The sequence below is a fragment of the Gamsiella multidivaricata genome (assembly GCF_025024155.1).
Source record: "Gamsiella multidivaricata strain RSA 2152 chromosome Unknown BC939scaffold_39, whole genome shotgun sequence".
NCBI lineage: Eukaryota > Fungi > Mortierellomycota > Mortierellomycetes > Mortierellales > Mortierellaceae > Gamsiella > Gamsiella multidivaricata.
In genome coordinates this window covers 127,905-152,160 of record NW_026251747.1, presented here as the reverse complement: position 1 = coordinate 152,160, position 24,256 = coordinate 127,905, and the positions used below count along the sequence as shown (strand labels likewise).

The 24,256-nt window shown below is 49.3% G+C and overlaps 9 protein-coding genes across 9 annotated transcripts; 6 read left to right on the top strand and 3 right to left on the bottom strand.

The window, feature by feature from the left end:
* The first annotated feature begins 161 nt into the window (after positions 1 to 161).
* BC939DRAFT_182582 (uncharacterized protein) lies at positions 162 to 1,787 on the top strand. The gene is made up of 5 exons (XM_051550457.1): positions 162 to 295; positions 402 to 433; positions 526 to 725; positions 818 to 948; positions 1,049 to 1,787. Exons 1-5 carry the CDS (start codon positions 250 to 252, stop codon positions 1,708 to 1,710), a joined length of 1,071 nt encoding a protein of 356 aa, XP_051411434.1. The 5' UTR covers positions 162 to 249; the 3' UTR covers positions 1,711 to 1,787.
* Positions 1,788 to 3,091: 1,304 nt separating this feature from the next.
* BC939DRAFT_453909 (uncharacterized protein) lies at positions 3,092 to 5,047 on the top strand. Its single transcript, XM_051556001.1, has 2 exons — positions 3,092 to 3,375; positions 3,548 to 5,047. Exons 1-2 carry the CDS (start codon positions 3,223 to 3,225, stop codon positions 4,934 to 4,936), a joined length of 1,542 nt encoding a protein of 513 aa, XP_051411433.1. The 5' UTR covers positions 3,092 to 3,222; the 3' UTR covers positions 4,937 to 5,047.
* BC939DRAFT_453908 (exocyst complex component Sec3-domain-containing protein) lies at positions 5,044 to 9,442 on the top strand. The gene is made up of 11 exons (XM_051556000.1): positions 5,044 to 5,366; positions 5,493 to 5,642; positions 5,737 to 5,849; positions 5,958 to 6,050; positions 6,148 to 6,211; positions 6,316 to 7,334; positions 7,428 to 7,539; positions 7,642 to 8,131; positions 8,231 to 8,441; positions 8,528 to 8,851; positions 8,942 to 9,442. Exons 1-11 carry the CDS (start codon positions 5,270 to 5,272, stop codon positions 9,293 to 9,295), a joined length of 3,027 nt encoding a protein of 1,008 aa, XP_051411432.1. The 5' UTR covers positions 5,044 to 5,269; the 3' UTR covers positions 9,296 to 9,442.
* An 89-nt stretch (positions 9,443 to 9,531) lies between these two features.
* On the bottom strand, positions 9,532 to 11,572 carry BC939DRAFT_397987 (glyoxal oxidase N-terminus-domain-containing protein; the record flags this gene model as incomplete). Its single annotated transcript, XM_051552398.1, has 4 exons — positions 9,532 to 9,929; positions 9,975 to 10,787; positions 10,927 to 11,080; positions 11,210 to 11,572. The coding sequence occupies 4 exons, from the start codon at positions 11,570 to 11,572 to the stop codon at positions 9,532 to 9,534; spliced, it is 1,728 nt and encodes a 575-aa protein (XP_051411431.1).
* A 325-nt stretch (positions 11,573 to 11,897) lies between these two features.
* BC939DRAFT_453904 (major facilitator superfamily domain-containing protein) lies at positions 11,898 to 13,756 on the bottom strand. The gene has a single exon (XM_051555999.1). It carries the CDS (start codon positions 13,527 to 13,529, stop codon positions 12,195 to 12,197), a length of 1,335 nt encoding a protein of 444 aa, XP_051411430.1. The 5' UTR covers positions 13,530 to 13,756; the 3' UTR covers positions 11,898 to 12,194.
* Positions 13,757 to 16,880: 3,124 nt separating this feature from the next.
* Positions 16,881 to 17,952, bottom strand: BC939DRAFT_503861 (uncharacterized protein; the record flags this gene model as incomplete). Its single annotated transcript, XM_051560453.1, has 3 exons — positions 16,881 to 17,033; positions 17,398 to 17,422; positions 17,552 to 17,952. 3 exons carry the CDS (start codon positions 17,950 to 17,952, stop codon positions 16,881 to 16,883), a joined length of 579 nt encoding a protein of 192 aa, XP_051411429.1.
* Positions 17,953 to 18,574: 622 nt separating this feature from the next.
* BC939DRAFT_453900 (ribosomal protein L22/L17) lies at positions 18,575 to 20,178 on the top strand. Its single transcript, XM_051555998.1, has 4 exons — positions 18,575 to 18,677; positions 18,923 to 19,097; positions 19,370 to 19,583; positions 19,709 to 20,178. The coding sequence occupies exons 1-4, from the start codon at positions 18,619 to 18,621 to the stop codon at positions 19,954 to 19,956; spliced, it is 696 nt and encodes a 231-aa protein (XP_051411428.1). The 5' UTR covers positions 18,575 to 18,618; the 3' UTR covers positions 19,957 to 20,178.
* Positions 20,179 to 20,245: 67 nt separating this feature from the next.
* On the top strand, positions 20,246 to 22,874 carry BC939DRAFT_182300 (T-complex protein 1 subunit eta). Its single transcript, XM_051550454.1, has 4 exons — positions 20,246 to 20,595; positions 20,819 to 20,972; positions 21,107 to 21,732; positions 21,887 to 22,874. The coding sequence occupies exons 1-4, from the start codon at positions 20,560 to 20,562 to the stop codon at positions 22,742 to 22,744; spliced, it is 1,674 nt and encodes a 557-aa protein (XP_051411427.1). The 5' UTR covers positions 20,246 to 20,559; the 3' UTR covers positions 22,745 to 22,874.
* Positions 22,875 to 22,904: 30 nt separating this feature from the next.
* On the top strand, positions 22,905 to 24,209 carry BC939DRAFT_453897 (uncharacterized protein). Its single transcript, XM_051555997.1, has 4 exons — positions 22,905 to 23,107; positions 23,348 to 23,386; positions 23,592 to 23,927; positions 24,068 to 24,209. Exons 1-4 carry the CDS (start codon positions 23,033 to 23,035, stop codon positions 24,086 to 24,088), a joined length of 471 nt encoding a protein of 156 aa, XP_051411426.1. The 5' UTR covers positions 22,905 to 23,032; the 3' UTR covers positions 24,089 to 24,209.
* The last annotated feature ends 47 nt before the right edge of the window (positions 24,210 to 24,256 follow it).

Here is a 24,256-nt window from a genome sequence, read left to right as displayed (position 1 = left end):
AGCTCTTTTTGCTGGTCAGTGACACCATATTAGCTGGAAGAGCAGCTAAAAGGCGGAAAAATTCTTGCGTTGAAATCTCTGTTTTTAACCAATAGCCAATGAAAATCATGAAATTATCCAAAATGCTCAGCCACTTTGGTCCATCACCAGAAGTGATCTGAACGCCGCCCAGGGAGACATGGCTCGACATCGACCTTGAGCCTTCAGGAATCGCAGCCTCGCCTTCTCTGGACTTGAGACGCATCAGCCATGGGACGCAAAAGTGGCAGGAGTCTGAACCCAGCGGACCAGTACCGTATGTCGGGTTCATTCAACTTTACGCTGTGGTCGAACGGTATAGGATGCAACACTAAACTAACAAGAACAATACGACCTCGCTTCAACTTTCTCTTCCACTCCAGGCAAGGAGCAGCACAAAAAGGAGATCAAGAAGGTACAGCTTGTTGTATGCGCGTTAGTGCACTGCCCGCTACGACCCAGTATAACATGGATTCTCAACCGCTTATATCTTCATCGTCTTATTAGAACAAACAAGACCGCAAGAAGGTCCGCGAGGTGAACTCTTTGCTTAGAGACACTACCACAGAATCTGAATTGGCGGAATATGAAGAACTGGAAAAGAAAGGAAAACTTGACAAGGATGGAGCCAAGAAACTAGCCGAGCTGAGGGATAAAATGGCCAAGATCATTGGTACCAAGAAGGCGCACGGAATCAAGATAAAACCGTACGTTGCTCTTCAGTGCTATTAATTCTTTGAGGAACTCAATTGCTTCTGCGCTAATGTTGTTTTTTTGTTCGTTGTGAACTGGATAATAGTAAGAAGGCCGAGCTTGAACAGCCAGTGCCGGTGACAGAACCAACACGGGACCCCACGCGATCAATCTACTATGACCCAATTCTGAACCCATTCGGAGCACCTCCTCCAGGCCAGCCCTATCTGGAATACCGTAAGACTTGAGCGATATTAACTTGAGTCGAGGACTGAGGACTGAGGTCAAAGTATACGGAATTCTGATCAGACGCTCAATTCTTCTTTCTACAATATAGCCCCGTTTCCATCAGATATTTCTGCAGGCATGGAAGCAGCACCGGGAGGTTCTCAACAGCATCAGGAAGAAGCTGAGTCTGAGTCTGGGTCTGATTCAGAGGACTCGGACTCAGACTCGGACTCGGACTCAGACTCGGACTCGTCAACTACTGGGTCAGAGTCAGAGGATGTCGATGAGGAGAATTACATGCCACCTCTTCCACAAGGACCAGCACCAGCAAAAGAGGACCAGGCGAGATACCTCGAATCCACAAAACCAAAAACTATTGCTCCTCCACGGATACAGCAGCCACAGCAACATTGGCGACCCATGCAAGGGCCTCCGGGAATACATCCTCAGGGCATGCCCCATCCAGGAATACAAGGACCACCAGGAGGACCAGTAAACCTATATGGTATGCACTGTATTTTATATTTGGCATCGCTCTCCATCTTGGAACACTCTATTAAGCATATCGACTCTTGGGGTTATTTACCATGGAATAGGGCCTCCTATCGGGTTTCAACCGCCACTAGGAAATATATATCCACCACCAAGACCAGGAATGGGACCACCGCCCATGGGCTATGTCCCTCAGCCAATACAGAATGCACCAGGATTTGGCCCGCCCCTAGCAGGATTTGGTCCGCCTGGATATGGTCCTCCAGGAGCGCACAGTAGATCTGGTGGGCCTGGTGGATTTGATCCAGGAGTTTATCCAGGAAGGACACCTCATGCACGACCTATGCGATCTCCATCGCAACGACCACCGCCTCCACCTCGATACGTGAAGCCGCCCAGGACATCCGACCCTCAAAGCGACCCAATGACAGGTCATCTTCCTCCGGACGAAAAGGAGATGAAACGTATTGCGGACCGAAAAGAGGCAGCAGCAGCGGCAGCACCAGCGTCTACTGCAGATTTATTCGATTCAACCACCTCGACTCCATCTATTGTGCATCCGCTGCCGCCGAAACCGACTGCGGGACAAGCACCTGCCAAACCCGCGTTGGTTGCAGGTCCAGCAGTACTCACAGCTGAACCCCAGCTCCGTAACCTGCAAAAGGAGCTTGTACACCTGGTGCCTTCGGCCATCATGCGCAAGCGTGTTACACAGAAGGGCAAGATTGGCAAGCCAGTCAATGCAGCGCCAGGAGTGGAGGACGATGAACCCAGGCCAAATTCTTCGAGTGCATCCTCTGGTTATGTTGGTATCAGAGAAACACAATCGACAGCAAGAGCAGCAACAACGACGACGAAGGAGGATGAAGATTCAAACCAAGAGTACCGAGAAGCAGGACTAGGTCTTCGGTTACCTAGGATCAATCTGGCCCCAAGTGTGCCGAGCATACTAGGGCCGAGAAAGATTGTGGTCAATAGTGCACCCGAGGTACCGGTTGTTGTTGATAAGGCGGCGAGGAAGAAGGCGGAATACGATGAGTTCATGCAGAGTCTTGAGGGTGACGGGTTGCTTTGAGGAGGGTTCCTTTTCAGACGACCGGAAGTGAAAAAAAAACCCCCTCTTGCTTCAGTTACCAGAGGAACCGACAAAAGGGAGTGAACCATGCTGTCCCTATTTGGTCAAGGGAGTCCAACTGCTGAAAATCAAAAATAGTGCGGCGCACGCCCGTGACGAGTGACGGGAACACGACCACAATAAAAATAGAAAGGGCTAAGGTCAAGGTACATAGTACCATTGAGCATATGTGAATGGATAAGAATAATAATGACGATAAGATGCTTGCGTGCGTGTATCCTGACCCTTCCTAAAGGCTGGGTAGTATGGGATAGACTACCAACTGGTACCCTTTTGTTGTTGTCAAATGTCTACCTGCTTGTGCCTGCTTCTCGGCTGTTCTTTCTTCGGTTGGGTTGAATAGGGTGTGTTGGTGTTGGTGTTTGTGGCGCTTGGGTTTAAAAAAAAGGGTGGAAGTACAAGACTAGGCTATATCTTATCGTATCCATCCATGGCTGGGAAGGGCAGGTATGGTATTAGACTTACTACGATTGGTGCGTACATGGGTTGGCTGTTTCCATGAAATACTTTTTTTTTACTTTCTACTGTCCCTGTTTCCTCTCTTTCTCTCCTTCTCTTCTTCTACTCCTCCTCGCCCCACAACCTCACCAATATCCCTCCCTTTCCCCCTCACTCACTTAATCCTCATACCCTTCTTCCGACAACGAATTAATACCATGCAACAACGGCTGCAGTCTCGTCGCTTTCGGGGTCGCACTCGAGTCGCATCCCTCCTTCTTGCCGTTCTTCTGCTCGACCTGATCGCCCTTACAAGTTCACTCCCTCTCCTCCCTTCACACCGCTTCGAGGGCACCTTTGTCGGAGCAATTGTAAGTGAACACTCGGACTCTGCTCTGACAAACAGATCACCATGGCCTTTGCTTCTCCTGAGAGCAATTTCCCACACATGCCTGTCCTTTCCGCCCCTCCGTGAACTGTGCAAACTTGCTGGTTCCTGAAAAATAAAAATACGAAATTGCTGTCTGTCGTTTTGACCAATAGGAAGAAAAGACCTTGCTTGTTGCGCTCGAAAAGCGTGCCCCTGCACCCCCGGTCAGCGCTCCCGTGGCGCCTACCTCTGCAAGTACTGAACAGGCCACAACCACAGAGGAGCCACCAAAGACCGCCACGACGGTCGATCCACCACCCACGGCCACAACAACGGAGCCCCCGGTAACGACAACAGACCCCCCCGTAACGACAACCACAACCACTACAACCACTACAACAGCCAAACCCACCACCACCACCGCGGAGACCCACCCCACGACCACGTCTTCTTCTTCCGAGCCAGAGCCAACAGAGACATCCACGCGTACCTCAGCGACTGGCCGTCAGACTACGGGAAGACCAACTGGCACAGGAGGACCCGTCAATCCACCAAGCAGCCCGACCACCACCAATTCAACCTCTCCTCCAACGGCTACGCCTACCAACGGGGAGAAATCGTCAAAACCTCCAGTGCTGCCTATTGTACTCGGCACTGTCCTTGGTCTAGGGGCCCTGATCGGTGCTGGCGTGTTTTTCTTTTTCCGATTCCGAAAGCACAGGCGATTTGATTCTAAGCGGCCTCTTAGTTTCTTAGCACTGTCACTTGAGGATCCCGCGGGAGGTGCGGAGGCGGGATCCTCAAGGGCTGCGGGAACGGATGCAATTTATGATGCGAATCGACCAATCACGTCCCAGCCATCATTGCGATACACACCCCCGGCCATGGCAGGGGTCTTGGGCAACAGTCGATTCAGCTATCAGACATCTTCGGACCGCTCTTCTTCAACTGTGGGACAGTTCGCGCAATGGAGCCAGGATGATGAGAACGCGGCGCTTGTAGGCGGACCCTCAAGACAGCAGCAGATCATGATGACAGAGCACGGCCAGGATGGATACTCAGATGGTCGGTTCAACGGGGGCCTGCACGCACAAGAGCATGACCTGCTGTCGGACGACAATGGTCTGCAACAACGCAGACCAGACTCTGAGCAATCGTTCATTGCCACCTCGATGTTTCCTCTTGCACCCAATGATCCTCGCCGTGCAAGATACAGCCGTCAGCAGAATCAACCGCAGGGAGTAGCACAGGAACAGGAGGCGATCACAGCGCGAGACATGGGAGATCCTCAACAGATATCTCCGACCTTGCCAAAAGAGAGCGTTCCCCTGCGCGCGTTGAACTCCAATAGGCCACAAGAAGGTCCTGGATCCCCGTTATCACGGCCATTGAGCATTCATTCCAACGCTGCCTCTGTGCTGTCCGTCAAGAACCCGACCGAAGTCCCTGGCCGTCAGCCGAGTGTTAGGTCTACTCGCAGCGTTGGTGGTGCTTCTAGTGGCGAGCCTGGCAAGGAGGGGCCTACCAGCCGTCCATCAGGAGAGGGTCTTCAGTATCTGTAGAATAACATATCCGATGTCTTATATGTCTGTGTAATAAACTTCGATGTTGCTTGTCAGACTATGCGCAGCCGTCACGTTCAGCCCAGTTTCAAGATGCAGGCGCGCCATCATCTCATCCCTTACGACAACCTTACTCTCTGCATCCATCCTCATCAACCTGAAGGTGGTTCTTGGACCTCTCAAGCCCTATTCACAGCTGTTTCTAAACCCACAGAACTTCGATAGCGCTCTTTATTCCACGTCCAGGAGCACTCCATATCGGCTACTCGTTCTTCAGAGGCATAGACCAGGGACTTGACACACTTTCTTCCAGAAAACACCCCAACTACCCTTATGGCGGCCGGTCGAGGAGGCGGGCCAACGGCCACTCCCAAGAAGGAGGACCCTGTGAGGCAACAATTGGTCCAGGCTTTGTTCTCGGATAGCTCATGTGAGTGAACGGGCAGCAACCAGCGTAACCTGCAGCTTGTCGCGAGAATGAAAACAAGACTGAGCAGATGAGATCAACGGGTAAAGTGCTAACTCTGCGTGGAACAATCATTTTACTCAATCCTAGCCAGTAACTCTGAGACGTTGCTTACATATATCAAGATCTATGAGGAAGAAAAAAGCAGCAAGGACACCAAGATCATGCCAACGGGCAAAAAAACAGGAGGCGCGGAGAGAACGAAAATGCTTTCCAAGCCCAGATACCTTTGCATGACTGGTAAGACACAGAGTATCGTCTCTTTTTCTCTCTCATTTCGGCTTTTTATTGCCTCAATAGCTAATGCGGACATTGTCTTCATACGCACAATTAGTTAAGGCGAACGGAAAAGTGCGTCTGCACAAGGTTAAAAAGACATCGGCAACCTCTTATCATATCGGCAGAACTTGGCATCTGGATGAAATCAAGTCGATCGAGAATGTGGACGTAAGCGGACGGGTCCATGCTACATACTCTGAACCGCACAGAAAGTTGAAACGGGTGAGGGCGCTCAATTGGTATCGGATTCTCAACCGCCCCTTCTCATAAATCTAGGCAAGGCGCTGGACAGTGGTCATCAACAGGCCGTATGCATGGGTCACAGATACCGCTGAGGTCAAGAGCGACTTTTTGCTGATGCTATTGAAGGTAGGTGAGATATTTAGCTTTATTGGGGTTACTGGCATTCCTAAGTCTGAAAGCACATCTAGTCTTAAGTTTTTGACATATCATCATATGCTTATAGGTTCTCAGAAGCAACTTGAAGAGACTGCCTACGCTTACCAACATTGACGAGCCCGCATTAGCAAGTATGGTGACCGCTGCGCGATATTCGCATCATGTAGTTCAGGCCTGAAACGAGCATCTTTTAACCTGCGTTTGACGGACTACTATTCTTTATCGGATCCTACAGCCCAGTTCAATGTGGCGCGAGAGGCACAAATCGCACCTCCAAACAGAAACCACAGGATAGCGCCTATACCCGACCCTGGCACCATCGCCAACTCTACAGGAACTTTCAACCAGGACTTTGAGAACCGCCTCTCTATCCAGACCGAACGTATGAAGCGAAGCGCAGCTCCATCCATTTCCTCCCTTGGATCAACCATCGTGCCCGGAGCTGCAGGAGGCGCTAGTCCTCGAAGCGAACGCAGCGGAGCAAAGTTTATAGACGACAATGAGCCTTTGGATGAGGTTGCTCTGATGAACCTGGAGGAACTCTTGTATGACATGGATCTCGCCTCGAGTGAAGATGGCGTGGCGCTGGAGACGCGACTGATGAATGAACTAAACTCCCTGGAGATGGCAAACGTCTACTCAATCATCGAGTCGGATGATAGGATCAAAGATGTGATGTCAGAGCTGGACAAGGGTATTGAGGAACTAGACGACATGGACAATTGGTTGTCACTTTATCGCCAGGAATTGGATTCTATGGGCGACGATATCCGGCTGATCGAGTCCCAGAACCGTGGTCTACAGATTCAAACCTCGAACCAAGCCAGTCTCTTGAGAGAGCTGGAGAATCTCTTGATCTCGATCACGATTCCAGACCGGATCCTTGAGACGCTAAAGAAAGAGACGCTCGAGCGGGAGAGCGGTGTCCACAAGCTTGAAGATGCAGCAGCAGAGATTCAGGATGTGCTGCTGGCCAAGTACGATGAGGACGTTGCAGGCATGAGTGCAGTCAGAGGACGCATGGAGCTATACGGTTTCCATTGCTCGAATTTTGCAGGTAGATTAGCAGATTTCCTGAGGAACAGGATCCAGGCACAGGTGGATCATTTTTTGAATGACAAGCAGCGAACCTTGAGCAAGGGATACGTGGTGATGTTTGGATATGAGCCGATTGAGATTTATTTTATTACATTCCGCGGCTTGATCGTCTGGCTGCGGGAGATGGACCCGCGCCGATTTGCAGATTTGCAGATGGTAAGTTGATTTATTCTTTGTAATTCAAGGAGCCAGAGCGGAAGGAATTTTTGAGTATCAGGTCTGATCATCCAGTTGTATTTTTTCATATAGATCTTTGTCAACAACCTGAACCGACTCTATCGAAAAGACATCAAGGAGTTTTTCAGCGTTCTCTCGACACACCATGTCGCGAAGCTGGAGAAGCCCGACGACTCTGAGTTCGGTATGTCAGTTGACAGCGCCCTCCTTTTTTTGACGCTAACACTTGGGACTAGCATCATGCATAATGGCTGACCTCGGTTCTTATCCACGTCATGAAAACCAGTTTTTGGGTCAACCTACCATGGTGGGTTGATTGCACGCGGAGGATCTGCTCTTCGAGAATCACTATCGTCACCTTCGGACCTTACTCAGAAGATTCCATGGCGTAGGCGATCGACGCGCGCAAACCAAGATATCACGTTGGTTGGCAGGAATGGCACGCTTCACGAGTCTTCGCACAGGATTGATGTGGGCCCTGAAGAGAAATTGGCGGTCGACGAGGCGTTCTCTCAGGCACTTTCGATTGTCACAACTGTGGCAGCTCGGGAGCAAAACTACATGTCGGACTTGTTTACACTGGCCAAGATGATGTCGATGCGCATGTTCATTGACGAGCCACCACCATTCTCACTCCAGGAGCTGGATTCGAAGCGAAAGTCGAGTCTGGATCTGAAGAGCTCGAAACGGCTGGCACACTTGATGGGTATCATGTTTGACGGCCTGAGTGTGGAACTGAACAACTTTGCGGAGAACGGGGTCAAGAACGAGAGCGTGTAAGTTTTCTATCAGCCATGTAATTGGAGAGTAATCAAGCTGGACCTATCTGCATGCATGACTCTAACGTAGTATTTTTCACAATACCGTTTTCTTAGTCAATGCGTGGGCATGCTGATTTCGGTCGAGCGAACACAGAAGGAGTTTGCGGATTCAGATCAGAGCTTTTTGATTACGATGTTATCACAGCTGCACACGAAGCTAGTGGACATGTTTGAAAAGTATGTGGAGGAGCAGCTCAAGTTTATTGAGGAGGCACGGCACAGGACCAAGAGAAAGGGCGTTCTCCCCTTCATGCGGATTTTCCCTGTAAGTCGTTCAACGCATTTTGTTTCCTTGACAATACCTTCAAATAACTAACGCCTTTTTTTTTTTTGGTTGCATGTTTATTCTAGCGCTTTGCGGAGAGGATGGAGGCACTGTTGGATGGTAACGGCGACATTGAGGCGCGCAAGCTGATCACGGGCGCGTATGACAAGCTGGTGAGAATGATGTTTGAGTCGACGGAGGCGGTGGCCAAGGAGACTGTGGACTTTGACGACAAGGAGCAAGGATCACATGTGATCAATATTGAGAATATGCATCATTTTTACTCGGAGCTTCGACAACGCAAGGTCACGAATCTTGAAAGTTATATGAAGTACGCCAAGAGCTCGTATGAGAGACATCTGGATTCGTATGTCCGCGGTGTTGTCAGGAAGTCGCTCTTGAAGCTTTTGGTAAGTCGGACTCATATTGGCCATTCTAATGCGTATTGTGCACTATTGGGAAAAGGCGGACTGATACTCTGTTTCTTTTCGTAAATATAGGATTTCTTTGATGGAGTGGAAGGGTTGGTGAAGAGCAAGGCGTCCGAGGATGTGGCCTTCCACTTGACGTACAACAAGCAGGCGCTCAAGAAGGTCGTCTCACAATACCCAGCGTCGGCCGTCCGCAAGGATCTGGCGCATCTATACAAGAAGGTCGAGAAACACTTTTCGTCAGAGGAAGAGGAAGGGCTGTTGCAGGTGACATGGAGAGGTATCCAGGAGGAATTTATTCGACAGCACGAACGTTTCTCGCGACTGATTCGGGAATGCTATCCGGATGCAGGGTTGCAGATGGAGTTTTCGATGCAGGAGCTGCTGGGATTCTTCTCGGAGATCACAAAGAACCATCATTAATTCGCGAGGTGCGCTTTGTCGTCGTCGTGCGAAAGCGATCCAGGCAAGAGGTCAAGCGGAGATGGATGAGATGTGGGAAGGAGCCTCCAACATTTATAGACCAGTGTAGAGCTGGAATAAACGATCTCGTAACAAAAAAAAAAGTAAAGACTGCTACTTTTATTCTTTTACTACATTCATTGATAACCAGGTTATGGAGGAGTATTTGTGGTATAAGCAGAACACGATGGTCTCTCCTACGCTGCGAGCTGAATCCACTTGGCCTCGACGACAGGAACACCGTCCAAGACGACGACAATCATATAATGACTAGGAGAGGCCAGTCCACTCGTCGCCGGAGCCTTGACACGAACCAACCCTGCTTCTGCAAGACCACCCTTATTTCTCTCCAACGGATCCGCATCCGCATTCCCATCCTCATTCGCATCTGCAGACTCGATCTTTGTCCCACGCTGCACGATCTCTAGGCCGACATACCGTTGACTCATATGAGTGGAATGTGTAATAAACCCAGGCTGAAGCAGAGCCACGCGGATGTTCTCAGGATAAGTGTTATACCACTCCAAGGAGATCTCAAAGGTCTCGCCATAGTGGATCTTTGTGGGCCAGGCGACGATCTCGCCCTGGGCGATCGCTTCAGTACTCTGGCCATCTCCCGTCGCGGCGGTCTCCCCTGCACTGCTATGTGGGAACAAGTATGGTGGACTGAACCGTTCGACACGATATTCAGTCGGGAAGGGACCCTCACCGTACTTGACCGGCTTCCCGTTCGGATTCGAGCCGGCGACGAGAAGCGATGCGTCCGGGAGCATGAAGGCTACGGAATGATACATCCTCGCAATGACACTCGGGTTCCAAACCCGGAATCTGCTCCCGCGCTTCTCGTTCGGAAGGTATTGGACGGGATGGAGGACTGGGTCGGAGGCGCGATCGAAGCCGGCGGTACCGGTATCGGCGCCGTTCAGGATCGCGATGGAGCCGTCGGCCAGGTGGGCCATGTCGGGCATCATCCGACCGAAGGGCATGTCCTCCATCTCCCAGACAGGATTCTTGGAGAGGGGGGCGATCCGGCCACAGGAGGCTACGCCCTTGGCCTGGGTTGAGAATTCGGTCGCGCCACCACAGACTAGTACTTCCGGTTCGTACCCGTTTTCTGGAGTAAGCGGTAGCAAGACAGATCCTGCGGTGAGTGGGTAATTACGTGGAGGACCCGGGATATCTGGGAGTTGTTTGATGATTTTCCAGGTAGAGGTGGAAAGGATGATGGCCTTGGTGGAGGCGAGGATGAAAAGGTTTTTATCGGGGAGAAGGTGGACGATTGGGTAGAGGTTGCTGGGGAGGGTCTCGGTCAGGAAGGGGAAGTCGACAGTCTTTTTGGGACCTGGGAGAGGCGGGTAGAGTTCGAAGTTTGGGACGTTGATCTGGTCGTTGTTGATGGAGGCCGCGTGGTTGGATCCGCCTAGGATGAACAGGTCACCGTTTGCAAGTGCCTCTGCAAATGATGGATTAAAAAAAAAAAAAAGAGAGGCGATAGGGATTAGGACCAAAACTAGTGTCAAGACGCGACGAGCTAGGGCCATGGCCCGTGCGACTTGTGTGCCACCTTGTCCGAAAGGAAAGCGAGGTCTTACCAACGGTGGGATACCAGCGCTTCTCTTGGAGATGAACATCAAAGTTCTGCTGCCAGTCGCACTGTGTCCCATTGCAGGGCTTGTACAGCCGGATACCATCGTACCCTTGTTCAACCGCGTTCGACGGCTGTCCTCCTGCCACCGACACCGCCGTCTATTTCTCTCAAGAAAACAAAAAGAAACCTGTCAACATCGGTATACTAACTTCCACATCCTTCATTGCACACCCACTATCCAAAGAACTAAAGAGATCAAATAATAATTAAAAAAAAGCACAACTCACCCCGTCAGGAAGATACCCTCCCGCGCTACAAAACATATTACTCTGAACATTCAACGAACGCCATTTGCCATCGCCTGTCGAGAACTCTGTCGACCATGCAAACGCATCCCCTCCGTTTCCGTTCTCACTCGTCCCCTTTACTTTTGCATAGGTCGACTCCTGGACCCGCTCCAGGAACAACACCTTCTCCGAAAACGGACGCATGATCGCGTGCATGGCCGACACGCCTGAATGACCGATCAAGTCCCATTGTCCACCCAGACTGGCGCCCGCGAGCAGGTTTCCTTCATGGGTACTGACTTTGATAGCGGCAGCGGTAGCGCGGAGGGAGATAGTTGTGGTGAATAGAGTGGATGCAAGCATGACCGCGTGTGAGCTATGCTTCAAGGAAAAGTAACGCGGGGTTGTCGTGTAGCCCACGGGTGGTCTGGTTTTAGACGACTGCATTCTGTCCAAAGGCGAAAGCTTTGATAGTGGTTTGGTGTGAAGACGAAAGATAGGACAGAGTGTATGTGTGCGAGAGAGAGAAAGAGAGGACTAGAGACCAGATTACTGCACTGCAATAAGCGGCTTTGTCATTTGAAGCAAATGTGAGTGCAATCGATCGCCCTTGTGAAAAAAAAGAGATGGGGTGTAGTTACGGAGTGAAATGAAAGAAGCGAGTATCGAGTAGAGAAGAGAAAAATTTACAGTGCAATGTTTATGTTGGAACGTTTGTAATATGCACCTCTGTGCTTAGAGCCGTTTGCTCAGAGCAGATTGAGATTACGCGTTTTGTGTTTACACTTTGCTTTGTTTTGTGTCGAGAGAGCACGCCTTGACCACATTTGTGGGTATCAACATAAGTTCAGCAGAGACAACAGCCCAGACGATGAAATAAGCTTGATAGCGAAGAGTTGACGATATTATACATAATTTTTTTTCCTTCAGAAAAACAGCAGTGAATATACAGAAGGGCAGATTCAGAGCATAGCCCAATTCGCCTTTAAAACTGCTCTAGATCCCGCTTGACCTTGGTCTCCCCCACATCCAGGTCATCCTCCTGCTCCGAATGGTCCTTGATCCTTGAAGTCAAGTACAAAGCTCCGGGAATAGAGGCACCAAGGAGCGCGAAGCAAATGATCAACTCGGTCATGTAGGAGGTACCGACAGCATTGATTCTCCAGGAAATAGCAGCCCCGCAGGACTGGACGCACTTGTAGAACCCTGCGTATCTTGAAAGGACCGTGGCATCGTTCGACATGGCTCCCATCAACCAGTAGATATACGTCTGCCAGGCCGAATCGTTCAGTCCGTAGAACATGTAGAGGAAAAGAGGTCCGACGTAAGAGGCACCCTCTTTAAAGTCGTGATTAGGTTTAGGTTCCCAGATGTGGAAGGTGCGCTGGAAGAAGATACCACCGATCCAGGTGGAGATGAAGCAGCAGCTGATGATGGCGATACCCCACAGGGCGCGGGTGCGACGGTTGACGCCCTGATAATCAAGGACGCGCGCAAATGAATAGGATCCACCGATCTGAGAGGCCCAGTAAAGGATATTATTCAGAGACTGGGTGCGGATGGAGAAGTAGCGTCCGTTGACGGTCGAGAACTGGTAAGAGTAGTACCAGTTCGAGGACAGGAACATGGGGACAAGAACAACCATGCGCCAGTCCAGGAACAGCTTTAAGATCGCGACGATCTCGCCGGTCCAGGTCGGAAACTTTTGGATCAGGATATGGTCACCGTTCGAATGAGTGACGGACGAAGGAGGCGCGAGCGAGAGTGCGACCAAGGTACCGATACCCATGATGACTAAGAAGGCGATGTAGGTGGCATCGCTCAAAGATTTTGCCTCGGTGAGGTTGTAGTTGATTCCAAAGGCGATGACTGATCCCAGGACGGCTCCCATGTTGAAGATGGCCCAGAAGTATCCGATGAACTTGCCCTTGTCCTGTTCGCGAGGGTAGGCCATCATCATGGCACCTTGTGCAGTCCAGAGCATACCGGCACCGACACCGAGGATACCTCCTGCAGCGATGGTGAAAGCACCGGCCTGGGTATGATTATAACAGAGCAGTGATCCAACGTAGAGCATGTAACAGGCGCATCCGATGAAGATGGTCCATTTGGGGCCGAGCTTGTTGTGGATTGCACCGGAGAGGAGACCGAAGACAGCGAAGCAGGTGTAGAGGGCGACGTTAGCGTTCTGGCCGACCTTGGAATCGACTTGACCACCTCCTCCGAGTGAGTTGAGGGCGTTGAACATGCCAGGACAGCAGAAGCAAATGACTCCCACGGCCAGGACCTGGACCAGGGGAGATGTCCAGCGGAATCCCATTATTGGACGTTTGTACAGGGAGTGGGCTTAAAGGGATAGAGGGAAGTAGTTGGGAGTGTGAGAGCGAGAAAGTGAGGGGGTAAAACACAATAAAAATAATGAGGACGGGGTTTTAGGGGGAGAAGAGGAGAAGGGGAAGGGAGGTTCATTTAAATATACATCCCCTCACAAGGGAAGATGAGAAGAAACGACCAGGGAGAAAGTGAATAGTCTGGGAAATGAAAAAGTCAAGGGACGTTGTTAAATGTGTTTATTGTATCTGCAGATCCATGGGTATTCATTCCAACTGAGTTGTTGTCTCCGGCCAATGAGGATATATCGAGATCCTTTCTTATCGAACACCCTACACGCACTCTCTCTCAGCCCCGGCTTCTCTATTGACCCATAGTCTACTTACCTCCATACTCACATACCCATACTCGTACTTACTTTGATTTCATATAATATTGTACACCGCAGCCAATACAGAATCACCATGACTATTCCCATGTCTCTCAAGCGGATACTAGTAGAAACAACTAAAATACTCCATTCCTTATGTTCATTACCGATCGTTTTAAATTCCTTAGTCCGTGTTCATGAAGAACGGGCGATTCGACACGCATGTGCAAACGAGGTATGAACATTGACGCTGCTCTGCTTGTAAAAATAGTTCAGCGTCCTCTCTCTTTTTTTTTCTTTTTTTTGGGGGGGCGGGGAGGATGAACGGGACCCCAATTCACACTCCATTTTCAAAATACCACAGTTCTTCTACTTCCCCTGGTCATCGAGACGTACCTGCATAACTACACCACGCCATACTATGTCAACTAGTATCAGTTCATTAACTGTCTACCCCACATCTCTTTCATTCATCTCCACATACATTATACATCAGTTGTATAACTAAGAGGCTGCCATGATGTCTTCAAACGGCGTTTCCAGGGACAGAAATGGTTGGTAGATCGTGCTAGTTTACTCCGCAGAGAAAAAAAATGTATTAGAAATATTTTTGGCTGCCTTGATGGGCAAAGAAAGAAGGGTAAAAGCAACTCCGCAAAAATACATGAATAAAACGGCGATTTGATGCCTCTGGATAGTGTCCCCGGAACACACCCCAGGACTGACTAGGATTCGCTGCTGACTTTTACCTTGTTTCTCCCTACAAATTTCTCTCATTCATTTTTTGTCTATGGATCTAATGACCGTGGGAGAGTTGCTTGGGATAGAGAGCGGTGGGGATTGATGTTGTCAATACTGACTGACCACCATTGCTAACTAGATATGGATGATCAACAGCAGATGTTCATGCCTGGCAGCTGGGAGGTGGACTATGCAGACTTTGTTAGACTGGGTGCGTTCTTTTCGGAGGTGTAGATGTAAACCTTGTGGCCCAAGATAGTTGATAAGTCCCTGTGTGATGCACACACTATGTCATGGTGTAACATGAGATATGATATCTTTTGCACGGCAAAAGTATCTGTACTCTCTGGATCACAAACGGTACCATTTTTGTTGTCCTTCTTCGCCGTGCCTTTCCTTGTACACTACCAAGGTTGATCGTATACCAAGCCGGCGCTGGGCAGAAAGACTAGCGCCTGTAGAAAATATACCACACAGTTTGAAAAATGCTTATTTTTCACTTACAAACAAGTAAGTCAAAAAGACAGGAGAGGAATCTTATTCTTGGGCAGATGGTAACCTTTATATCCGGTTCCCGCCTTCCACCACGTGATGGATGCTCTTCTTTGCTCGTACGTCAATATAGTGCATAACTTACGCGGCGCCATAAACCAGAGACCGTTAGCCTGACCGACAGCCACGGTCCGTTAACCAATCACTATGCGATCATCAGTATCCTTCAAAAAGGATACTCACTAGGCCATCGTTTTCCACGTCTCGGATATGAAGTTCGACCCCATTCTCGGTACCAACTGGCTGGCATACATTCATCCAAGACTCCGTGTCGATCGGTGCAGCTACATGGTCCAAATCGGCCACGAGACTCTACATGGTAGCCAAGCCTATGTCCTGACTCCCATGCCATTCAATCGGGCTGCCGAAGTAGCTCTCGAGACTACGCAGCATACCGACTTGTGGGTAATTGCCCCGCTGGAGATGATAAAGACCCCAGGGCGAAGGTTCCGCCTGTCGCACGCACACTCGTCGAGCAACATTCCTCAGTTTGCCTAGATGAATTGCCCACCACACTTCCACCGACCAGGACTATTGACCACCGCATAGACCTTGTTCCTGATACTGCACCACCGTCCAAGCCTACATATCAAATGTTTCTCAGCGAGACGACTGAGCTGAAGCGCCAGCTGGATGCCGATCTGCATCAGGGGTTCGTCAAACTCAATCAATCGCCCTATGGATCTCCGGCGCTATTCGTCAATAAGAAAGATGGCGATATGAGAATGTGCGTCGACTATCGCACATAACATAAACCCATGACCATGAATACCTATCCTCTACCCCGAGCCAATGAACTGATTGACCAGCTTTAGGGAGCTAAGCACTCACCAAGTTCGATTTGAGGCCGGGTTACCGTTAGATATGCATGTCCGGAGAAGACATACATAAGGTAGCCTTCCGGGCCCGACACCGCCTTTTCGAATTCGTTGTCTTGCCGTTCGATTTAGCCAACGCCCCGGCTACATTCATGATACTCACGAATGACACCTCCCAGGACTGTCCAGATTCCCCCGTGGTTGTCTATCTTAACGACATCCTGATATACAGTCGCATGGAACAGCAACGCTTGAAGACACTTGAGCAGGAACTCCCTCGTCTCTAAAAACACAAATTCTACGCCGAATTATAAAGTGCGACCTCTTTTAGAACGAGGTATTGATGGCTGTCCTTATGTATGCTCAAAGTCACAATATCCATCCTGTAGAGAGTGAGAAGAAATATTGGCGACGCACGGAATGGGGATAGGTATATACCAAAATCTCTAAAAAATCCTAAAGCCCCTTCGGAACCGGCATCAGGATGAATTTGATTTTTTTTTTTTGGAAAAAATATTTTACATGGGATTCCCGCGGGTAACCTTGAGCGTACACGAGGAGTTTGACGCGATAGCTCTTCGACGCGTTGTATAGGTTTCCTGAACAATAAATTTATATCGGATTTGCTCCACGCAGCGTGCCAGTTACGGGGCTGACCCTGCTGCTAGATACATTGCAATATGTTTATGTTTATTATGATTATTATGTTCTTCTAAGTAGTTTACCTCAGTATCATCCGGTACAAAAGGAGTGCGTTCACCTCCTAGAATAAGATCAATTAATAAGCACTCTCCTAAAAGCACGTCTATTCTTCTTCGAAGAATAAACTTACCTACCACAACCTTTAAATCTAGTCAGCTTACACTTGATCTAGCTCGGTAGTTAACTTTTGTTCCTGATCCTGACGCACATCCGCGCTTGTCATTGGCGCAGCTGACTGCAGATCCAGTAGATCCAGTGTCATATTTTGAGAGGCCCTCCTGTAGAGCGTAAAGGCTCCATGAGGGGCCTGCTAATGTTAATATCAAATATCGAATGAATCAAATCTATTGCAGACGACCTTTAAGCAGCGATGTGCTGTTGCTAGTAGAGTGAACTTGACACTACGATCTGCTGAGGCTAAGAACTTTGCTACACAGATTTGCCCTAAAGGACACCTTTTGCTCTTCATATCTTGCTGGGAGGTTACGGTACTTGGTCATATAATGTTATCATGTATAAGAGACACAGAGGCTTCCATTGCTCATTTTATATGCTGCTATTTTGCTATAAAAGTCTGCACTGCTGCGTGGAGACATCGCACCGGTAGCGTTGAGTCTCTGCTGCATGTACACAAACGACACAATGCTGCGAGATTTGTCATTGTACTTGATTACTGCCTCGTGGCGTCCGGACTCGCCGCTGTTGATCAGATCAGGATTATTCGCGCAGGATAACACGCAGACCACTATATCACTAAGGTTGTCCTTGCAGAAACATCCTCGAACTCGTATCTCTGCAGAGATTTATGCATTCGCAATGGCAATGTACCCTGGATCGCCCTCTTCAATGTCGAATCCGTAGCAGAAGGTCGTCAACTCCTCGTTGATGACGCTGGATCCATAGCTAGCTGAAGCTGTAAATGTCACGCCTATCCCGAATGGCGCCGAACTGGCCTCAACAGAAATGCCAACATCTGTGCTATGGGTCGTGGAGACAGACATCTGATCGTGATAGCCAATCATGCAAGACGGAGTCGAGCAATGTATATCGGACGACAACCTCCTTGCAGAAATCACCTCGATACGCGGCTCAGGGAGCACATCAACTTGAAATCTGGCGACAACAGTGCCTGATTGACTCAGTCTATTGGCCAACTCTTCCCTAATTGCGGCGACGTAACCTGCGTGGTCGTAAGAGATATCCATCTCATTCTCGTTCGCTTCGGCCATAAGGATGTTCAGATAGCTGATATCTCTCATCTACATGTAGCAGAGACCCAACGCTACCGGTGCGATGTCTCCATGCAGCAGTGCAGACTTTTATAGCAAAATAGCAGCATATAAAATGAGCAATGGAAGCCTCTGTGTCTCTTATACATGATAACATTATATGACCAAGTACCGTAACCTCCCAGCAAGATATGAAGAGCAAAAGGTGTCCTTTAGGGCAAATCTGTGTAGCAAAGTGCTTAGCCTCAGCAGATCGTAGTGTGCATCGTACCGACAATAGTTTATTTGTCTGGCTTATATAAATATCGTCGTCATCTCTCTTAGTTTTCTTTTCTTTTTTTTTGTATGAGACATAATATTCAGTGGGTGATATAAAGCTAATAGCTTCTCATGTTAATGCAATGTTGCAAAGATCCACCAGGGTTGAGGACAAGAACCTGAGTATTGACTATTACACACCACAGCTTTTTTTTTTTTTTTTTTTTTTTTCACCGTGCACGCGACTACTGCGTGTGCAAACTATGAAATTAGTGGCAACAGTGGCTTCAATGTTGATGTATTGTAGATGTGACAGCCTATTGGATCCGAGCAAGGGGTTGCTGCCTGGCTGCTCGGTTCTGAACGATTGCCTGCAACTCACATCGCCCTTGTCCCTCCGTATACATCATGTTCGGCGCATTGAAGACCGCATTCCGCACGCAGCAGCCCGTCTCGGCGCTCAAGAGGTACTACAATCCAATGTTTCCAGGAGCGATACTCAAAGTTCAGGAAATCTTCACAAATGTGTCGGAATCCACAGTGTTCAATCAGTACAAGGAACGATGTGTCAAGAACCAACGCCAAAAGGACACGGTTACATGCCTAAACTTGACCAGCAGCACATGCACGATCGTAGGAAACATCAAACTAAAGGATATTGCGGCCACACCATGCTCAACAATAGCCATTCTGTATCTCCTTGCATTAATAGCCTGGCTCAGACGACTCCTCGCGGCTTTCATGCAATGGCGATCCGCCTTGCTGAACAAAAATCGACCATAAATCCCGTCAAGCCTGAGCTTGGAGCCTCATCTTTGTTTGGAGATATCGCTTCACATGTTAACGAGACCCCCGTGGAGCAGGGCGGAAAGGCAACTGCTAAAGAGGTAAGCGGACTTGCTGGATGCCAGGGCATCACTGGAGGTACAAGGACAGGGAAGATGTTCAAGCACCGTACCAGGATTGATAACCCACGAGGGATGGAGTTCAAGAGGACATTTCGCCAAAGGAAGATATGAAGCTACCGCAAACGCCATTATGTCTTCAGGAGGATGCAATACTGTGATATTAGGATCGACGCTACAGCAAGGGTTGATATATACGTATCGTCTCGGGCATGTTTCCTGATCTATCGCGCTCCTCCGTCAATCGCCAATAGTATCAATTCTCGACTGCCGACTTCAAGACAAGCACAAAGAAGCTTCGCCTCTTGGCCAACCAAATCAAGGGCCTCGATATCCAGAACGCGATCAACCAGATGGAATTCTCACAGAAACGTCCCGCAAAACGCGTCTTGAACACATTGGCCTTTGCCAGAACCAATGCCACCACACAGGATAAGTACAAGATGGATGCCAGCAAACTCTATGTCGGTATGTACTCGGAGCGACCTGATGGTCTTTGCGTTGCCAATATATCTGTGCACACTTTCGCACGTGTGGTACAGGTGTGTGAATGTTTATTAACGCTATTATTTTTATTTGTGCTCAAACATTAGACCGTGCCTGGGTTGGTAAGGGTATCTACCATCGCCGGATCAAGACCCATGCCCGTGGCAAATTTGGTGTGATGCACCACCCAACGGCCCACCTGAAGTTTACACTCAAGGAGCGCCAGCCCGAGGAGAAGGAGGCTGGCCGTGCACCAAGGAGGAACATCAGAGGCTGGAAGCAGACCAAGAAGGTCTGGACGCCATTGATTGAAGACAAGCCCATCTATAACCCTCCACGTCTTTACAACTGGTAACGCGCGCACCACCATTCGCCGTTCGCTACCGGCTCCCCATCCAACGCTCATAGAAATCAAACATATGTCCCAATTGCTTTGTGTATTAAATATCTGAACTAAAAGGACGACAAGAAGTAAGGATAGGGAGTATAGTATAGCGTATAGTTGAAGATACTAAAAAGTGTCATTAGGATGCACAGCAAACGCGCAGGGACAACGCACTTGATAAAAGAAGCGTATGGAACAAAAATCATAAAATGCACCTGAACCCTTAAGCAAGCCCGCAAACAGATCAGCTTGTTTCGTACCTCCTCCTAACTTGCATCCGTCTCACTACCCACCCACATCCCGCTCCATCAATCCCTCATCCCCTTCACAATGTCGCGCCAACAGCAGATGATGGTAAATAACAACATGCGTGCTCTTTCTGTTCGAGGATACTATTAAATCCCTACAGGAGCAACACGTGGAAGGCACGAAAGAGGTCGTGTATACATCAGCAGCAAACAACCTCGACAGGTGACGTTTGCGAGATGGCGATGGATACGTGGATAACTCCTCCAGGACAACGCATGACTGATTTACGATCAATGGAGAGACAGGAAGAAAATAACACTATGGATGGGTCGTGCTCATCTGCAGATCGCGACTCGAGGTGTGCTTGTAGGCCCGGGTCCAAGCTGATCTGCTTCGCGCCACGCCCCTGCAGAATTACAGCCTGCTACCTCCATACGAAGCGGCCGCGGTTGAAGAAGATTTTTGCAACACACCGGGATTCATGTATTGCAGTCCTGGGAGTCTTGCCTTGGTCTTCAACTAGAGATACCGCGCCATTTTACTGACCAATGAATATGACTTTCTTTGGAACTACGACAAATAGCAACCACAAATCATCCTTCTGAAGGATGGTACAGACAGCTCTCAGGGCAAGGGTCAGCTCCTTTCCAACATTAACGCCTGCCTGGCTGTCGTCGATACTGTCAGGACCACTCTCGGACCTCGCGGCATGGACAAGCTCATCGTCGACGAGAAGGGTAAGTGGATTAACCAGTGTTGCTGAGTGTGTGTACGCGATACAGCAGTTCATCATCATCATCATCATCATCATCATCATCATCATCGTGCCTACGATTCTAATCGTTTCTTAATCCTGAATCGATTTTGATAGGCACTGTTACTATTTCAAACGATGGTGCTACCATTATGAAGCTCCTCGATATTGTCCACCCAGCCGCCAAGACGCTTGTCGACATTGCTCGTTCTCAGGATGCGGAGGTCGGAGATGGTACAACCTCGGTCGTGCTTTTGGCAGGAGAGCTCTTGAAGGAAGTCCGCTCGTACATCGAAGAAGGCGTCAATCCTCAGGTGATCATCAAGGGATACAGAAAGGCTGCCCAGCTCGCCATCAACAAGGTCAAGGAGATCGCTGTTCGTGTTGAGCGCAAGGACGAGGCCGAGTTCCGCTCGTTGTTGGAGAAGTGTGCCGCAACTGCCATGTCCTCGAAGCTGATCCAGTCCCAGACAGAGTTCTTTACCAAGATGGTTGTCGACGCCGTGCTGCATTTGGATCAGGAAGATCTGGATGAGAGCCTGATCGGTATGAAGAGAGTCACTGGAGGTGCCATGCAGGATTCGTTGCTGATTGATGGTGTTGCCTTCAAGAAAACTTTCTCGTACGCCGGATTCGAGCAGCAGCCTAAGAGCTTCAAGAACCCCAAGGTCCTGTCTTTGAACGTCGAACTGGAGTTGAAGGCCGAGAGGGATAATGCTGAAGTCCGCGTTGAGGCTGTCGATGTAAGTTTTACCGTAACCAAAACGAATTGTCTACGATCGAATCGTTTTTACTCTATTTGGATCGTCTCTAATCTCCTTCCACATCTATCTTCGCGTTCTTTGCGCTGCTCGTGCCCCCTATTACTTCCCATCGGATATATTTCCAACCATACAGGAATACCAAAAGATTGTGGACGCTGAATGGAAAATCATTTATGACAAGTTGGAGGCGATTGTCAACACTGGCGCCAAGGTCGTCTTGTCAAAGCTGCCCATTGGAGATCTTGCGACTCAATACTTTGCGGATCGTGATATTTTCTGTGCTGGCCGTGTTCCTGCTGGTGATCTCAACCGCGTTGTCCAAGCCGTCGGAGGATCGATCCAGTCGACCTGCTCCGATATCGAGTCCAAGCACTTGGGCACATGCGAGACCTTTGAGGAGAAGCAGATTGGAGGCGAGCGTTTCAACTTTTTCCAGGGCTGCACTCAGGCCAAGACCTGCACATTGATCCTCAGAGGAGGTGCGGAGCAGTTCATCGCTGAGGTCGAGCGTTCATTGCACGATGCCATCATGATTGTCCGTCGTGCGATCAAGAACTCATTGGTCGTTGCCGGAGGTGGAGCTACGGAGATGGAGATCTCGAAATACCTCCGTGATTACTCGAGAACCATTGCCGGAAAACAGCAGTTGATTATCGGGGCATTTGCGCGTGCATTGGAGGTGATCCCTCGCCAGCTCTGCGACAATGCTGGATTCGATGCGACCGACATCTTGAACAAGCTGAGGATGAAGCACGCACAGGGCTCACTGTGGAGTGGAGTCGACATTGAGTCCGAGTCGATTGCAGATAACATGAAGGCCTTTGTCTGGGAGCCCGCACTGGTCAAGACCAACGCCATGGCGGCCGCTACGGAGGCTGCGTGCTTGATCCTGTCAGTCGACGAGACTGTCAAGAGCCCTCAGAGCCAGAACCCTGCCGCAAACGCTCGTGGTGGACCCAGAGGCCGTGGTCGTGGAGTTCCCCGCCGTTAAGAGGGTCCGAAGAGAGAAAAGAACAGAAAAAGGAGAGAGTAGAGATGTGTGTTTTTGGCACAGGCAGGAGTTGCACTACGGCCCCCACTAAGAGTTTTTCGTTTACTATTAAAGTGTATTTCATCGTATACTGTGGTTCCTGAGATTAATACGTCACAGAATACGGTAACGGGACGGCTGTGAGAAGCGAAGCTCGTCCCACACTTTTTGCATTGAAGATCTGCTTCGGAAACGACTGCACCTACCAGCTACACTCCACTCTTTTATACCACTCGACTAATCATCACCATGGGAGCTTCACAGTCAAAGGGCGACAACCAGCCGATGGTCTTTGTTAACGAGGAGAACCCGATCCCTGTCAGGGTAATTCGCAGACTTTGTTGGTTTTTGAATCGGGAGCTAAGCAATCGACAATCGTATGCTTGACTGGACCTGGACGCCAGCGACAATGAATGAACGGCAATCGAGTGAGGGGGGAAGGATGAGGACGAATACTGTGGACGACACCAGGAGAATGAATGAGGATGTGTGCAGGATGTTTGTTCATCTAATCACAGGCTTTCTTGCCCTTTTGTTCGTTCCCGTTTTGCGTTTTTATTTTAGGTCTCGAGTGCCTTCGTGAACCAGCTCCAGCAATCTCAGGTACGAAAAATTCTACTAGTAAAAAATACCTCCCTGGTGCACACACAGTTCTTCTCCCATTCACTTCCTTATCCTATCTCCCGCCGATCTATGCAAATATATATATATATATATATATATATATATATATATGCATCAACTTAACAAACATCAACTTAACAAACATCACTTTCTTCCTCTCCCCAACACACACACATGCGCGCAGCCCACCGCGGGATCATCCCAGGACATCGAGGCCCAAGTCCGCCAACGCGTGCAGGCGGAATTAGCTCGGATCCAGGCCGAGAAGTCTACGTCCGCTGACACGACCCACGTTGGATACAAATCCTCGACTAACGCGAACGCGGTCGTGACAGAGCAAGAGATGGAAACCCTGGGCAAGAAGCAAGGAGCGCACACGAAACAGATCAAGGTCTTGCCGGAGGAGATCACAAAGGCCCAGGAGGCCCTCGTTCAGTGTTATAAGAAGAATCAGGAGAGATCGTTGGATTGCTGGGCTGAGGTTCAGGAGTTCAAGGATCTGGTTCAGAAGGCGCAGAATGTAAGTTTGCACGTTTTGAAGGAGGGGTGTTTTTTTTTTTTTTTGTTGAGAGAAAGAATCCAAGAGGAGTTTGCGAGGAAGGATAGAGGGTACTGACGATCTGCTTCTGTAAACTTTCTGTCTTTTGGATTTGTGTTTAGGCCTTTATTGCAACTGCCTAAGGAAGAAGAGAGGGAGGGATTGATGTTCGCATGTTTGCATAGCTGGAGCAGAATTAGAAAAAAACAAAATAAAAACGAAGACCGCAATTGTCATGGTATATAAGGCTTCAATAAACGCAAAAAAAAAAAAAAAAAAATCGATGCTGCATAGGACTTCAAATGACTCTA

Bases quoted from the DNA above. Each gene is read 5' to 3' on its own strand.
- BC939DRAFT_182582 (XM_051550457.1), top strand. From the start codon at position 250: ATGGGACGCAAAAGTGGCAGGAGTCTGAACCCAGCGGACCAGTACC. The intron at 296-401 runs GTATGTCGGGTT...CTTCCACTCCAG, and splicing joins GAACCCAGCGGACCAGTACC to GCAAGGAGCAGCACAAAAAG. The intron at 434-525 runs GTACAGCTTGTT...TCGTCTTATTAG, and splicing joins ACAAAAAGGAGATCAAGAAG to AACAAACAAGACCGCAAGAA.
- BC939DRAFT_453909 (XM_051556001.1), top strand. From the start codon at position 3,223: ATGCAACAACGGCTGCAGTCTCGTCGCTTTCGGGGTCGCACTCGAGTC. The intron at 3,376-3,547 runs GTAAGTGAACAC...TTTGACCAATAG, and splicing joins GCACCTTTGTCGGAGCAATT to GAAGAAAAGACCTTGCTTGT.
- BC939DRAFT_453908 (XM_051556000.1), top strand. From the start codon at position 5,270: ATGGCGGCCGGTCGAGGAGGCGGGCCAACGGCCACTCCCAAGAAGGAG. The intron at 5,850-5,957 runs GTAAGCGGACGG...TCATAAATCTAG, and splicing joins AGTCGATCGAGAATGTGGAC to GCAAGGCGCTGGACAGTGGT. The intron at 6,051-6,147 runs GTAGGTGAGATA...ATATGCTTATAG, and splicing joins TTTTGCTGATGCTATTGAAG to GTTCTCAGAAGCAACTTGAA.
- BC939DRAFT_453904 (XM_051555999.1), bottom strand. From the start codon at position 13,529: ATGGGATTCCGCTGGACATCTCCCCTGGTCCAGGTCCTGGCCGTGGGA.
- BC939DRAFT_453900 (XM_051555998.1), top strand. From the start codon at position 18,619: ATGTTCGGCGCATTGAAGACCGCATTCCGCACGCAGCAGCCCGTCTCG. The intron at 19,098-19,369 runs GTAAGCGGACTT...AATCGCCAATAG, and splicing joins GAAAGGCAACTGCTAAAGAG to TATCAATTCTCGACTGCCGA. The intron at 19,584-19,708 runs GTATGTACTCGG...CTCAAACATTAG, and splicing joins TGCCAGCAAACTCTATGTCG to ACCGTGCCTGGGTTGGTAAG.
- BC939DRAFT_182300 (XM_051550454.1), top strand. From the start codon at position 20,560: ATGGGTCGTGCTCATCTGCAGATCGCGACTCGAGGT. The intron at 20,596-20,818 runs GTGCTTGTAGGC...TACGACAAATAG, and splicing joins TGCAGATCGCGACTCGAGGT to CAACCACAAATCATCCTTCT. The intron at 20,973-21,106 runs GTAAGTGGATTA...CGATTTTGATAG, and splicing joins GCTCATCGTCGACGAGAAGG to GCACTGTTACTATTTCAAAC.
- BC939DRAFT_453897 (XM_051555997.1), top strand. From the start codon at position 23,033: ATGGGAGCTTCACAGTCAAAGGGCGACAACCAGCCGATGGTCTTTGTT. The intron at 23,387-23,591 runs GTACGAAAAATT...ACATGCGCGCAG, and splicing joins ACCAGCTCCAGCAATCTCAG to CCCACCGCGGGATCATCCCA. The intron at 23,928-24,067 runs GTAAGTTTGCAC...ATTTGTGTTTAG, and splicing joins TGGTTCAGAAGGCGCAGAAT to GCCTTTATTGCAACTGCCTA.